The sequence below is a fragment of the Pinus tabuliformis genome, chromosome 9 (genome assembly GCF_031772625.1).
Source record: "Pinus tabuliformis cultivar Carrire ecotype Pingquan chromosome 9, CPIR1, whole genome shotgun sequence".
In the NCBI taxonomy this organism is placed as follows: domain Eukaryota; kingdom Viridiplantae; phylum Streptophyta; class Pinopsida; order Pinales; family Pinaceae; genus Pinus; species Pinus tabuliformis.
The window spans coordinates 1198456546-1198469895 of NC_142307.1; the positions used below are offsets into that span (position 1 = coordinate 1198456546).

General features: G+C 35.5%; 1 protein-coding gene across 3 annotated transcripts; it reads right to left on the minus strand.

Annotated features, from left to right (window-relative positions):
* Nucleotides 1-7344: 7344 nt before the first annotated feature.
* On the minus strand, nt 7345-11931 carry LOC149152837 (ent-kaurenoic acid oxidase 2-like). 3 transcript variants are annotated; one of them, XM_089439751.1, is made up of 10 exons: nt 11632-11931; nt 10647-11234; nt 9713-10040; nt 9483-9629; nt 9075-9335; nt 8901-8990; nt 8702-8780; nt 8483-8589; nt 8216-8347; nt 7345-7921 (listed from the first exon to the last, which is right to left on the minus strand). In XM_089439751.1, the coding sequence occupies exons 2-9, from the start codon at nt 10868-10870 to the stop codon at nt 8222-8224; spliced, it is 1362 nt and encodes a 453-aa protein (XP_089295877.1). In that variant the 5' UTR covers nt 10871-11234; nt 11632-11931; the 3' UTR covers nt 7345-7921; nt 8216-8221. The 3 variants fall into 3 exon arrangements, with proteins under 3 accessions (XP_089295877.1, XP_089295876.1, XP_089295878.1); XM_089439750.1 differs by having other exon boundaries at nt 8226-8347; nt 11632-11930; XM_089439752.1 differs by lacking the exons at nt 10647-11234; nt 11632-11931 and adding an exon at nt 10299-10321 and having other exon boundaries at nt 8226-8347.
* Nucleotides 11932-13350: the final 1419 nt, after the last annotated feature.

The following is a 13350-nucleotide window of genomic DNA, read 5'->3' on the forward strand; positions in this document are numbered from 1 at the left end:
ATTTCTGGTTGTTAAGTGTGCAATAAATTTGTGTATGTGTTTCTGCTACATTTTCTTTGTTTAACAATGTATTTTCCATTAGGAAAATTACATCTTGTTGTTTCAATGAGCATGTGAAAGTGGCATTAACCCTATTGCAAAATTATTAAATTTAGAATCCATGTTGGTGGGCCCTCAAATCCATGGTATCCAATTTCAATTTGTTGAATTTGTTCCATTTTTCTTAGATTCATTTACAAGCTTGTGGGGTCCATTTTCACTTTTGCAAGAACTATTTTGAAGGGTATTTGAGCTACATTATACTAGAACTAGACTTGAATCTGGAATGTGGATATATGATTCCATCCCCCAATGTTAAATCTAATAACACAAATGAAAACACCATCTTTTTGTTAAAACTCTCAAATGATTAAGTTACATTCCTTCGTCTAAATATTAATATTGTTCTTCCTTTTGTGAAAATAATAATGATAATGGCATAGCTCTTTATTAATCTTTGATACTATCATGTGCGTTTGAATGTTTTTCAAAAGCAAAAAATATTTGTGAAAGGTGGTGTTTCCATAACCACAACTATGTTTTTCCTAATCAAATAACATAACTTCTAACACACAATGTAGCGAAAAAAATTGCAAGGGGTGATATAAGATACATCTATGATAATCAATAGAAATTTTATCTTTCCACAACAATGAAACATAAGTCTCTAAACCTACACATTCTCATTCAAAAGATCAAACACGTTTTATTCATTTAAACACACCTTTGAACATTTGGAATATTTAAATGTAGGCTACCATGATGCATGTGAAAAATTTTACCACATCCTTCAATCTAAAAGGCGTGATAATGTAAGAAAAGGACCCAATTTTGTCACAATTTCCGTCTTAGCTTTATCTTCATCTAAGATTCTTACTCAATGATAACTAGATAAGCAAGTCAACCATAAATATAAATCCCATCTTGCTACACTCTCTAGAATCTTTTCTTTTAAAGGGGTTGGAAATGGATCATGTATACATGTTTTATTCAATGCACAAAAGTCAAAACAAATTATTGCACCACCAATATTTGAATTTTATTCAGTATGTACTTTAGGTTTCACAGTTCCTCTACCTCATTGCAAATATTTCATAACTGATTTGGTTAAAAATAAACATTATCCATAAATTTTACACTGATATAGATATATAACATAATATAGAGTATATGCATCCATGGATTTTGATAATCCCTAATTATGTTGCGCACTCTCTTCGGTTTTTATTTCAAGGATGTGAACATTTCACATTGTTGTCACTATGATTGGCAACCAGGCCTTAAAAGAAAAGGATTTTCATAGTTCTACAACTTAAGTTTCCTTTAGAATTTTCCTTCCTAGAACTCTTCTTGAACTATCCAAGTGACTCAACTGATTTATAAGGGAATCAATACCATCCTTTCCTAAATTCATATTTTCCACATAGACAATCCTTTCTTGCTTTTAGATTCTATGAAAAAGTTCACAATCACATATTCTCCCTAGTTACGTAATACTTTTATAGTTGTGGCTTTTGTCCATGATTGACTAACAATGTTGTGAAATTTTCACTCAATTTATTAGTTTCAAGAGACATGTTCCGCAAGTTTCTTGGTAAAAAAATTGCGCCACTAAATATATCTGCAATATTGCATCTTAAATTCATGGCTTGTCCCACACCTCAATTTCCATATATGAGGTTTCTTTATAGCCACTGCTACTCATAGTTTGTTGTTTCCAAGTTCTATATTAGTCCATGTTTTCCTTCTATGTTTTCCATGGCTTTCTCCTACTCTTTTAAAGACTCATATAGTTTATAAGAACTCCACTCTCATTAAAAACATAGTTACCTGGTTGGCGAAAGCCATCCAAAGTTCTCTTTTTGAAAGATCACATTTTGCCCCTATTTCAAAAAATAGTTCTCCAAAATCACCGTTCTTTTCTCCAGGTAGCTTTTTGATATTTTGAGTTTTCTTAGTTATAAAATATCAATGTTTTTTTCAAATGTTGTTTTTTCAACACCCAAAAAAGAAAAGAAAATATTTTTTTTGAAATGTCTTTTTATTTTTATTTTAAATAACATTCTTGGTTTTTATTTATTTTTTAAATTAATTATTAAAAAAATCAGTGTTTTCTTTTGCACTCATTCATAATTATAGTTCAGCTCTAGTGTCTTCCCCTACAATAATGGTAGTGATTTCAAATTGCTGGTGGGTGGGATTTCAAAGCTATGCATTTTTGGCACAACATTGGACTCTCCATGTAACCTAGGTAAGTTTCCTCTCTGTATTACTCCATTCCATTCTATATCTTTGTTCAACCTTTTCTCTGCCTTATTTCAGCATGATCCTATGCAACTTGTTTTCTCCTATTGTCTTTGGTTCTATTAGAACATTGCCTAGTTTAGCTCTCCCAAGGCATTCCTCTGTGTTCACTTGGTTGGTAGTCTATGTTCTGTCTAGTTTCTTCATGTTCTCTTCCCCCTGCCGCCCCCTAACCCCCACCAAAAAAAAAAAGCTCAAGAGTCCAAGCCAATGTTGAGGCCTTTATTGTTCACTCTTGGAAACATACCTCTCAATCTATAAGAGAGGAAATTGCAATGGGAAAAAATGAGGCTAGTGTGGAAATGCATTTCCTATTGGATACATAAATTGAGGAAAACAATGGGAAATGGATTCTAGACAACACTTGCTCAAGACAAAATCAATGCATGTAATCTATTGATCTCTATTGACAAATTAAAACCATCATGGGGAAAGTCTTGGTAGGAAAAAGTAAAGCACAATAAGAGATCCTTCTCGGTATAGATGCTTTGCAATTGCAACACTAAACAACAATGTGACCATCCTTGCCAAGAAAGTAGCAGACTTGGAAATCCTTGTCAGTGATGAAGAGGAGGCTAAACCTACAACCCAATACGCAAATTACCACCAATATAAATGACTAGGATGTGGAATATATTATAATAATAATAATAAAGAAGCGGACATTTTATGATTTATTTTATGGTTTTGTTTGCAATAATACAATTTTTCTAGACCATGGATTAAAAAATGTTGCAATTTTATATCAAGAAAATATAGGTGCTACATATGGCACCACATTTCAATTTAAATGCTGATTTTAAGATATTTATTGCAACAATACTAATGGTTAGGATTTATTTTATGGTTTTGTTTGCAATAATACAAATTTTCTAGACCATGGATTAAAAAATGTTGCAATTTTATGTTTAGAAAATATAGGTGCTACATATAGCACCATGTTTCAATTTAAATGTTGATTTTAAGATATTTATCACAACGATACTAATGGTTAAGGTAATGGTTATAGAAATGTTGCAATTCAGGGCTAAGAAAAGGGGACTAGTAGCATAACATCACTTCTTGATTTGGGGAGTTGATTTTATTGTAATTGTTAACAATAATACAGGATTTTAATGCCATATTTGCAAAAAAGTGTAATTTGAACCTTGGAAAACAATGCAACTAATAACACCACTTTTCAATTTGAGTGTTGATTTTGATGTTTTTTTTATGAAAACATATAAATTTTATGGCTAGAGTAAAAAAATGTAATTTGAACTTCGGAAAACAATGCAACTAATAACACCACTTCGAGTGTTGATTTTGATGTTTTTTTTAATGAAAACATACAAGTTTTATGGTTAAAGTTCTTATTTTGATGTCACACTGTTTATCAAAACGGTAAATATATCTCAACGTTTAACATAACGAATCAACGTTTAACATAACGAATGCAAGGATAGTGAAATTAAAGCCTACTATTGATTGGAACACTTGTCATCAAATAAATACAACTAAAATCAACTAAAATGAATAATTTCCCTTAAGACTCTTTAGTGCAGCAAAGAAAAACTTCAACCTAAAATGATGCAAGACATTCTGGCCATGTTTCACGAAGTAATGATTGTGTAACAACAAAATTTACAATAACAGTCACCACTGCAACAACCCAATATACTTATAAATAGCCCATTGTATAACAATGCTTCGAGTTGAACACAACCTTTTGTCTCCAAAGTCGAGAAACACTGAAATGGGGAAAAACTAACCTCTGCTTTATGGTAATCTAATTCAAAAATCATTGAAACGAATTTGGTAACTTAGGTACACATGGATGAACAACCATTCACGTGATATAGACACACACCCAACACCTCACAAACGCAAACCAATATCTGATCAACCCAAAGGGCAGTTTCAAGGTGTTATTCTATAAATGGTTTTACCATTGGGGGACAAGGAAGCAACACTGACAAATTGGTTGCACTTCAAAGAAGTCCCTAAACAAACCACGCAAACGTTCACTAAAGTCTTCAACAAAATATTTTTCAACTTGAATAAAGCGAACTTGAAGATATCCTTCGCTTTAAGTTTATCTCAGGTTTTATTCTCTATCAACACAAAGACGTAAATTTTCCCAAATCGCTTCATTGGATCATGCCTTCCTTTCAACTAGCTTTGCGAATTAAAGATATTTTAAGGCTAACCAGTTAAGTAATCTTTGCAATTCTTTTAGACAGGGTGATCCTTTCCCTTCTCTCCTAACCACTATCATTGTCCTATCAAGATGTAGTGAATCCCATCAACCAAATGAAGAACTATTTCTCCTATAAACAGCAGTGGTATTATCATTTCTCTATTGATGAACGCCGTTCCTTCTTGTGTTGGGTCTCCTTGTTAGACAATCAAAGGACTTGACATCAAGGAACAACAACAAGAACCTAATTTGCATTATCTTGATGCCTTCAATCTTTTGTCGTTCCTACAAGACCATAGTAACCACAATAGGGAAGCTCTCTTTACTCACAAATTCCATATCGGATAAAAAGTTAGTGGATTTGGACAATGCAGCCAAAGTAACCTTGTTTCTCTACAATTACCTGTCAACTCATTCTAGCTCCCTACAGCACCACATCCAAACCCATATCAGCTTGGGTGGATCAAGAAAGAAAGTTTGTTACTGCCCATCACTACATCCAAACCCATATCAGCTTGGATGAATCAAGAAAAGAGGTTTGTTAATGCCTATCACTAGTAAGTTTTCCTGTCACTTTTTCTATATGATTTTCCATGTTAGACCCTTGAACTATAGTGACATGATTCTTTACAAGCTTTGCCAATTTGATAGAAGTGCACACGATGATGGAATGACAACACCTACAGGATTCATAAGGCTAGTAAAACCTCTCAATGCACCTTTTCTTCCCCTCGCTAAATAACAAATTTTAAGCAAGTCAATCTCTAGAAATTCATAACACCGTTTTGTTCCGATGTTTATCCCTTCTAACCTGCAATAACTTCCTCCTATATTTTACAGTAGGAAGTTGCTCAGTAGATAGTCAATTACTCTTCCTACTCCAGACAATGATTCAATAACCCACAATCATTCAATAATTTATAATCATGCAGCAAAACGTCCTTATCAAGACACCCTTGTTTATGGTTCACATCATCCCAAAGATATGGACGTCATTTACTCTCCCTACTCCAGACAATGATTCAATAACCCACAATCATTCAATAATTTATAATCATGCAGCAAAACGTCCTTATCAAGACACCCTTGTTTATGGTTCACATCATCCCAAAGATATGGACGTCATTTGAAGTTTCTTTTGGACATGGACTCCCCTCGTTTATGGTTCACATCATCCCAAAGATATGGACGTCATTTGAAGTTTCTTTTGGACATGGACTCCCCTCGTTTATGGTTCACATCATCCCAAAGATATGGACGTCATTTGAAGTTTCTTTTGGACATGTACACGAGGAGTCCATGATCGGCTCAAATTTTTAATTGAAAGGACATTTTTTTCCAAGTATGGTAAAATAATAATAATATTAATATTAATCTAATTTTAATAATATTAATGATAATCTAATTTTAAAGTTGTGGCCAAGCCATATCTTAAACTGGTATATGAGGCCCCTTGTTTGTGGAACAAAAACCCCACATTTCATCAAACAATCTCCTCCATGTATCTCAACAGATCATTCTGATCACCACATAGGTTCTATAGACTGATTTTTAGCATGTAGATTTTCACAGTTAACAATATAATATTGAGAACTTTTTCTGGAGTACTGTGTGCTCTCGTTGAGGTGTCAGATATTTCAGGCGAACACTTCACCCATCTAGTGTTCGCCTAAAATGTCAGACACCTCAAAGAGAGGACACAGTACTCTAGAAAAAGTTCTACACATCAGACTATGATTTTCTTTGATTGCAATGATGTATTGACCTCAAATTTTGGGAACAATTTGCTCCCAACAAGGAAGAATTGATGATGATACATAATACAAGTCAGTCTAAATATCAATATTTGTCAGTTATTTAACACAGACATATATACACATCTTTTGTACCTTACAAACAAGGAAGAATTGATGATGATACATAATACAAGTCAGTCTAAATATCAATATTTGTCAGTTATTTAACACATAGACATATATATACATCTTTTGTACCTTACAAAAAATACACCTTTTGTACCTTATAAAAAAATATCTTTGTTATGCGAAGAATGCCCTTTGAAAAGAAGCAAAAATCTATCCCCAGTGCTATTTGGATAATGTCAATATTTCACAGTTTACCTCAGTAAATTCATTTTTTAAGGCGATGATCTAAAATCAGCTTTTCCTCTAACACCAATAATTTTTAAAATTTAATGACTAATTTTTTAAAATTTGAAAAAAGGCCACAGAGAGTGTCCCTACAGCCAACTCACAAGCGATTATTAATTTGGCTTGAACCAGTGACCTGCTCCTCACAAGCACACAGGACACGCATGACAGTCATTTGCCTATCTAGCTACTCCTAGTAGCCATTAACAAATGCAACTTTAGCATACCGGAAGATAAATTCTAAGATCATCTTATGTTTATGGCCAAATTTTAGATACAGCTAACAATTTAAAATATGAAACATAGAGTATAGCTAACCTACCTTTCATCAACAACTACAACTTAGACATATCCTACCTTTCATCAACAAATGCAACTTAGGCATACCGCAAGATAAATTCTGAGATCATCTGGAATCTCCTATTGAATATAATTGTTAGTTTTTATGCAAACTGAAGGTTATGGAAATATCGCAGAATTAACTGCTTGCATCAAATTTTAGTGTGCAGAAAATAAACATTCAACTTGACTTTTCACATCCCCCGACACACTCATTGTCATATCCATTGATCTTCTATATTCAAAAAATTTTAGTATATCAGTTTTCAACACTGTGATCAGCTTTCTGGTCCTCATAAGATGGCAAACAAAAATTAGTTACAAACTTACAAATGCTACAACTCCATTATATCTGTATTTATGTTGGGCAAGTGCCTGGAAAGGCAAAATTTACAAGATCATGATTCTAACTCTGGAGATCATAGCATCTATTCACTTACTTGCTCCACTCTTAGAATTTAGGGGGTGTAGTTCTCCCTTGGCTACATTCTTAATGATCTTTCTTCGAGTCAAAGATAGGCAGCATTTACAAGTGAGCTTCCTGTTCGACCCAAAAAATCTAACGATCTAAAGGCATTGCAGGTTATATGCCAACCTAAATGGGGATATTTCACTGGATTAGCACATGTGCATGAGCTTAATTCAAAGAGTTGGGGGTTTTTCTTTCATTTTGTGTACTTATCGTCCAACTCAATGATCTTAACAGGGATTAACTGAAAATTGAAATACTCATGGAAGAGTAAGCACATTACCAACTGCACATATTCCATGGTAGCCAATTTGCCATGATTGAGAAGCTGAAAGGCCCTGGTGTTGGCCTCATAACTTTCTGATCCTAACAGGGCAATTGTCTATGGGGCGAGGATGAGGCAAATATCTCAGCTGGCAATCAGGTGTTAGCCGCTCTACTCTGCACATCCAAGCACAAACCAGAAATGTAAATGAAAACTCGTGACATTATTCAAGCTGTAAGCATGCCAGTCTCTTCAATATGTTCAGCATGCTCAATAATAAAAACCCCAGCATTTTTTATTGTGTTCATTTAATTCATTTCTGTCATTCAGTAACCAACAGAGAAATAAGAAGACAAGATGGCTTTAATTTCTTTACTTCACTTATGATAAAGGTGTTCGTGTAATTGAGGGTTGTCCTCCTGCAACATCCATTCAAACTGAAAGAAAACATTGAGAGGATGAGAACAGACCCTCACTTACTCATAGTGAAGAAGCATGTAATGGAGGAAAACAGTGATTTCCATCTTTGCTAGCTCATTGCCAGGACACTCTCTGCTTCCTCCTCCAAAGGGGATGAACATTCCTGCCTTGGGAACGAAACTCTAAAGACAGATGGAAGGAACGACAATGTCAAACATTAGTATGGGAAACGGCATCTGCCAGCTCCAACTTATTTCAAGCAAAAGGGACTGATATTATAAAAAACACACAAATAGCAAGGGTCTGGTCATATTTACATTCCATCTTTCCGGGTTGAACTTCAACGGATCATGATAAACATGAGGATCAAGGTGCACATTTCTCAGCCATACTTGCGTCTTCCAGCCCTTTGGAATCGTAAAACCTGGAATAAGAGTAATCTAATGTAAGAATTTGCAATTTGGCAAACATATGACCCAATCTAATTTCATGTAAAGCCTTATTTTCTAATTTTGGCGAAAGATTAAGTCGCATACCATTGAATTCAACATCATCTACAGCCTCTCTGAAAACCATGGGCGAAATGTTCACTAACCGGAGGCTTTCGTCAAGGACCTACACGAAACACTTCTTAAATGATTCCTTCAACGTTAACTGTAGAAAAATTGCTTCGTTTTACCCTTCCCTTAAGTCTAGAAATCCATTCAATAATAACGCATTTTTCACGAGTCTTACCTTCCGAAGGTAATGCATTTCTCGCAGCTCTGAGAACCTCATGTGCGTTTGTCTATCTATCCTTCTCTTCACAATATTCTCCTGCTCAGCCTGCAAAGCATCTCACTTATTGGCTTGAACACTACAAAGAATTCCAACCTGAGAATAAAATAGAAGAATTTGGCCAGTGCTCACCTTGGCTTTCGCATAGATTTCAGGATGCTTTAGTAGAAAAATAATGGTCCACATGGTTATATGTGCCGAGGACTCATGCCCAGCATTTAGATACATAACCAGTAAGTCAATAATCTCCTCATCTGTTAAGAACCGGCCATTTTCATCTTTCACCTGGAGTAATGAATCTAACATGTCCCCATTTTTATCATCGTTTTTCTCTTGCCCAGACCTTCTTTTGTCTATGACTGACTGAAGAATTGCTTCCACGTTTCTCCGTGCCTGTTCGACCATCCAAACAACGATTTGCCATTGTATGAGCTGACATTTTTTTAGTGGGGCTCCTGTCCAGGAAAAAAGGACACAGCCGAAGTAACAAAGCAAAAGGAAGAAGAAATCTTCTGCAGCTAAAGCTGCAACCAAACCAACCTTGAAGGCTTTATTGAATGCAGTGCCTGGCAGATTGATTGCCATAGCTCTGACACCCAGATTCAAAACACCATACTCGCGTTCTAAAGCTCCTATTGCATTTGGATCATAGCGGATAAATATGTATCCAATTATATTGAATGTAAGCTGCATAAACCCACAAAAGTTGTTATACTTGGCAGGGAGAGAATGAAGTGATTGCAGGGTATGCAGAGAGCAGTTATTCTTACCCTTCTAAGTTCTATGAGAAGATCAATCTGATCCATCTTGGACCAGTTTTCTAAAGCTGAAACTACACGTTCCTCTATCCAATTCATATACTTTGACAAGGCCTCCGGTCCATTAAGTGGGGCTGCTGTGAGCTTGCGGAGGCGCTTATGTTCCTCCTGGGAAATACCCACAAAGGATTTACTTCCCATAAGCTTAACTGTGGACTTTGGCCACCCAGGTATAAAGTGGACATCATCCATCAAAACCCGCCTGCAGGCTTCAGGAGTTGTGGCTAAAATTGTTGGCTTTCCAAACATGAATGCCTTGTACACACCAACCCGATTGAATCTGAGGAAAAGAAAAAACGTGAATTCACAGATGAGATTCATAACCATTTAATAGAAACCAATGCATAATGTATCCCTGAATGTAAACAGTCCAAAGTAATTAAATTCAGGGATTATCATGTATTTGTTTGATTAGAAAATGAGAATTATCAGATACTGAACAGTATAATCAGTCTCATATAAACATGTAGGCAACTTTATCAACTTTATTTAAAATCCCAATTTACAGAATTATCAGATTATGAACAGTGTAATCAACCTCATATAAACAAGCAGGCAACTTTATCAACTTTATTTTAAATCCCAATTTACAGAATTATCAGATATTGAACCGTACAATCAGCCTCATATAACCAAGTAGATATTGAACCGTATAATCAACCTCATATAACCATGTATATGTAGGCAACTTTATGAAGTTATATTAAATCCAAATTTACATAACCAATAAAAGACAAAAAACCCAACTATAGAAGGCTAATCTAGTCCAAATACACATGTATACACGTATATACAGTTTCAATTTTCTAATCAATTTAGCTTCCATGCAAAATAAATTTTCATTTTTTTCTGGGAAAATTTGCAGACAGATGATGATATTACCCACCTGGAAACAAAGCTTGAAATAAAGGCTTCCGGGTTGGCTGACTTGAAATCTCGGAGAAAGCTGAGCATGTTCCCCAGAAGAGGCCATCCCATATCTCCTGGTGGGAGGGGGGGCTGACCCTTCTTCAAAGTGGGTTCATACCACCAGCTATTGAATCTCCTCACCACATAAAATAGTGTATATATCCCACAGACAATGATGGCTGTGGACACCAAACCCAGCATCCTTACAGGTGTCCAAGAGTACTAATCTCTATCGCTACAGTCCCATACACCTCAGTCACACAATTGATACAGCATTTCAGAGGAAGGTGAAGAATGCATAAGTCAAGGAAGTTGTAAGATCTCTCTATATTGCTGGAAGAAGAGGGATAAAGGGGTTATAGGAGTTCTCAATCACACAATTGATACAGCATTTCAGAAGAAGGTGAAGAATGCATTAGTTTAGGAAGCTATAAGGTCTCTCTATATTGCTGAAAGAAAAGCGGTTATAGGAACTGTAAGTGGCACGGAACCCAGACCCACAATTTCATATGGTTTTCCTAAAGAAAGAGCACTTCACCGTTTGATGGAAAATCCTTTAAGCAACCTGATACCATTTAAACATTTCCAGATGTTATTTACATAAAAAGAGCAGTTCAAAAACCAAGTGTGTAAACCAAGCTACAGCAGTATGAAACTAGATCTTTTTTAAAAGCCATAAAAGAATGCATTCTACAGCTGGAGAAGATTGCATGTAGAAGAACTATTTTTCACATAACAGAGGTTGGCTTTAATAGAGGCATTGGAACTGCAGTAATGCAATTATCAAAATCACAGGAGCAAATTTTCAGGAAAAACGATGGCATTAATGTGGAATAATTGCCCCATTTAAGAAAAATTTCTGACTGCAGAAGGTCTGCGGGTGACAGACAGCTGGATCCCAACATTTAAATCCTAAACTGCAACTGGGTATTTGATCTCTTTCTTCTTTTATTCACTCTTACCTGTTCTTAGATGATCTTGGAATGGGGAAATCTGAGGAGAAATGAGAAGAGCCAAGGGAGCCCCGTGAATTTGTATGTGATGATCCAGATTGTTCAAAACAATTGTTTGGCCTTTTACCGGTGATTGATCAAGATATAGATCAAATTAAAGACCGTTGTTGCAAGAATGGGGGCATTGATTGGACATCGAAAACTCTGCAATTCAAAAGTGGTTTGTCCATTTGCAATCTGTTTGTCTACAACCATGTGATAAGATGCCTGGGCATTATTAAGTGTTTTAACTGATTGATTGTGGCAGACGGTAGAGAAGGCAGGGCTGGTTAAGAGAAATATATATGTATATAATTTTTTCCAACGCCTATGGAGATTATAGAACGTGTCCTGTAATAGTACAAGAATGTTGGCGTATCCAACCCGATACAACAAACCTTTCTGTGTCGATATTTACAACGTAAGCCAAAAGGTCCGTGCTCGCCTGGTCCCATTCAATGCAATGGGTCCGAGGGCAACTTGGGAAGGCTTTTCAATGGAGTGGAATTGATTATTGTGTCGGTATTTTATCTTAATCGGTTTAGAATGTAGTAGAATTAGACAAAATTCCCAACTCTAACCATATCTGAAAATTTTGTAGGAGTTAACTTAAATCCATATCTAGAAAACTCTAACCTTATCTGAAAATTTTGTAGGAGTTAACTTAAATCCATATCTAGAAAACTCTAACTTATCTGAAAATTTTGTAGGAGTTAACTTAAATCCATATCTGGAAAACTCTAACCATATCTGAAAATTTTGTAGGAATTAACTTAAATTTGCTTTAAGAAATGAATTATCTTAACTTACTCTCCTGTCATACTGCGTGCTACATTGTGATGTGGATTTGTCCTGGTGCTCTTCTTGTCCTCTACTCTTCTTTGACAGCTGTAAATATGGGTGCTTTCAAGAAAGGGCAAATGGGACCTTGTATACTTCTGTGGCGCTTTCAAGAAAGGGCAAATGGGACCTTGTATACTTCTGTGGTGCTTTCAAGAAAGGGCAAATGGGACCCTGTATTGTTCTGGCTGCAAGTGGAATCTTTGCATTGTTTTCATTATATGAAAATGCCTCAAGGGTCACGCTTGAAGATGCAACTGGAATCTTGATGCTGAGATTTGAAAGTATTCGAGCGTATATGTGATGGTCACGTGGGCAATCAAGGTTTTGTGCGAGAGTCACGTGGGTATTCAAGCCACGTTGGTATACCAAGTCACTAGAACTCTCCTGACACAGATTGATGGCGAGATAAAATAATATGACCGTACACTTACAGGCAGAGATAAAATTTACACATATAGATCCAGAGGTCAAGTCATATTAATGATATCACATACCGATTCCTGACGCGTACCAGCTCCGTGCTTCAGCATAGCATGCGCTCACCAACGTTTCAGATTAACTAGCAGTCTAGCAACATAGGCACGCTGATGTTTCTTATTCAGATGTAAAGTCATACTCCCAATGATCCAGCAACATGTTTCAGCTATTTTTAACTACTAAGGACCATGTGGTAACTCAATAATTATATTAAATATTTGTTGTGCACTATATTAATTATTGGTTTTAGAATTTGTCGTTTATGGTGGATTAAAAAATTTCTTAATATTATAAATTTAAGTTAGGTCATTTTATAATTTTAAGTTAGGTAATTTATAAAATGTAAGTGTTTTAAAAAATTTCTAGGAT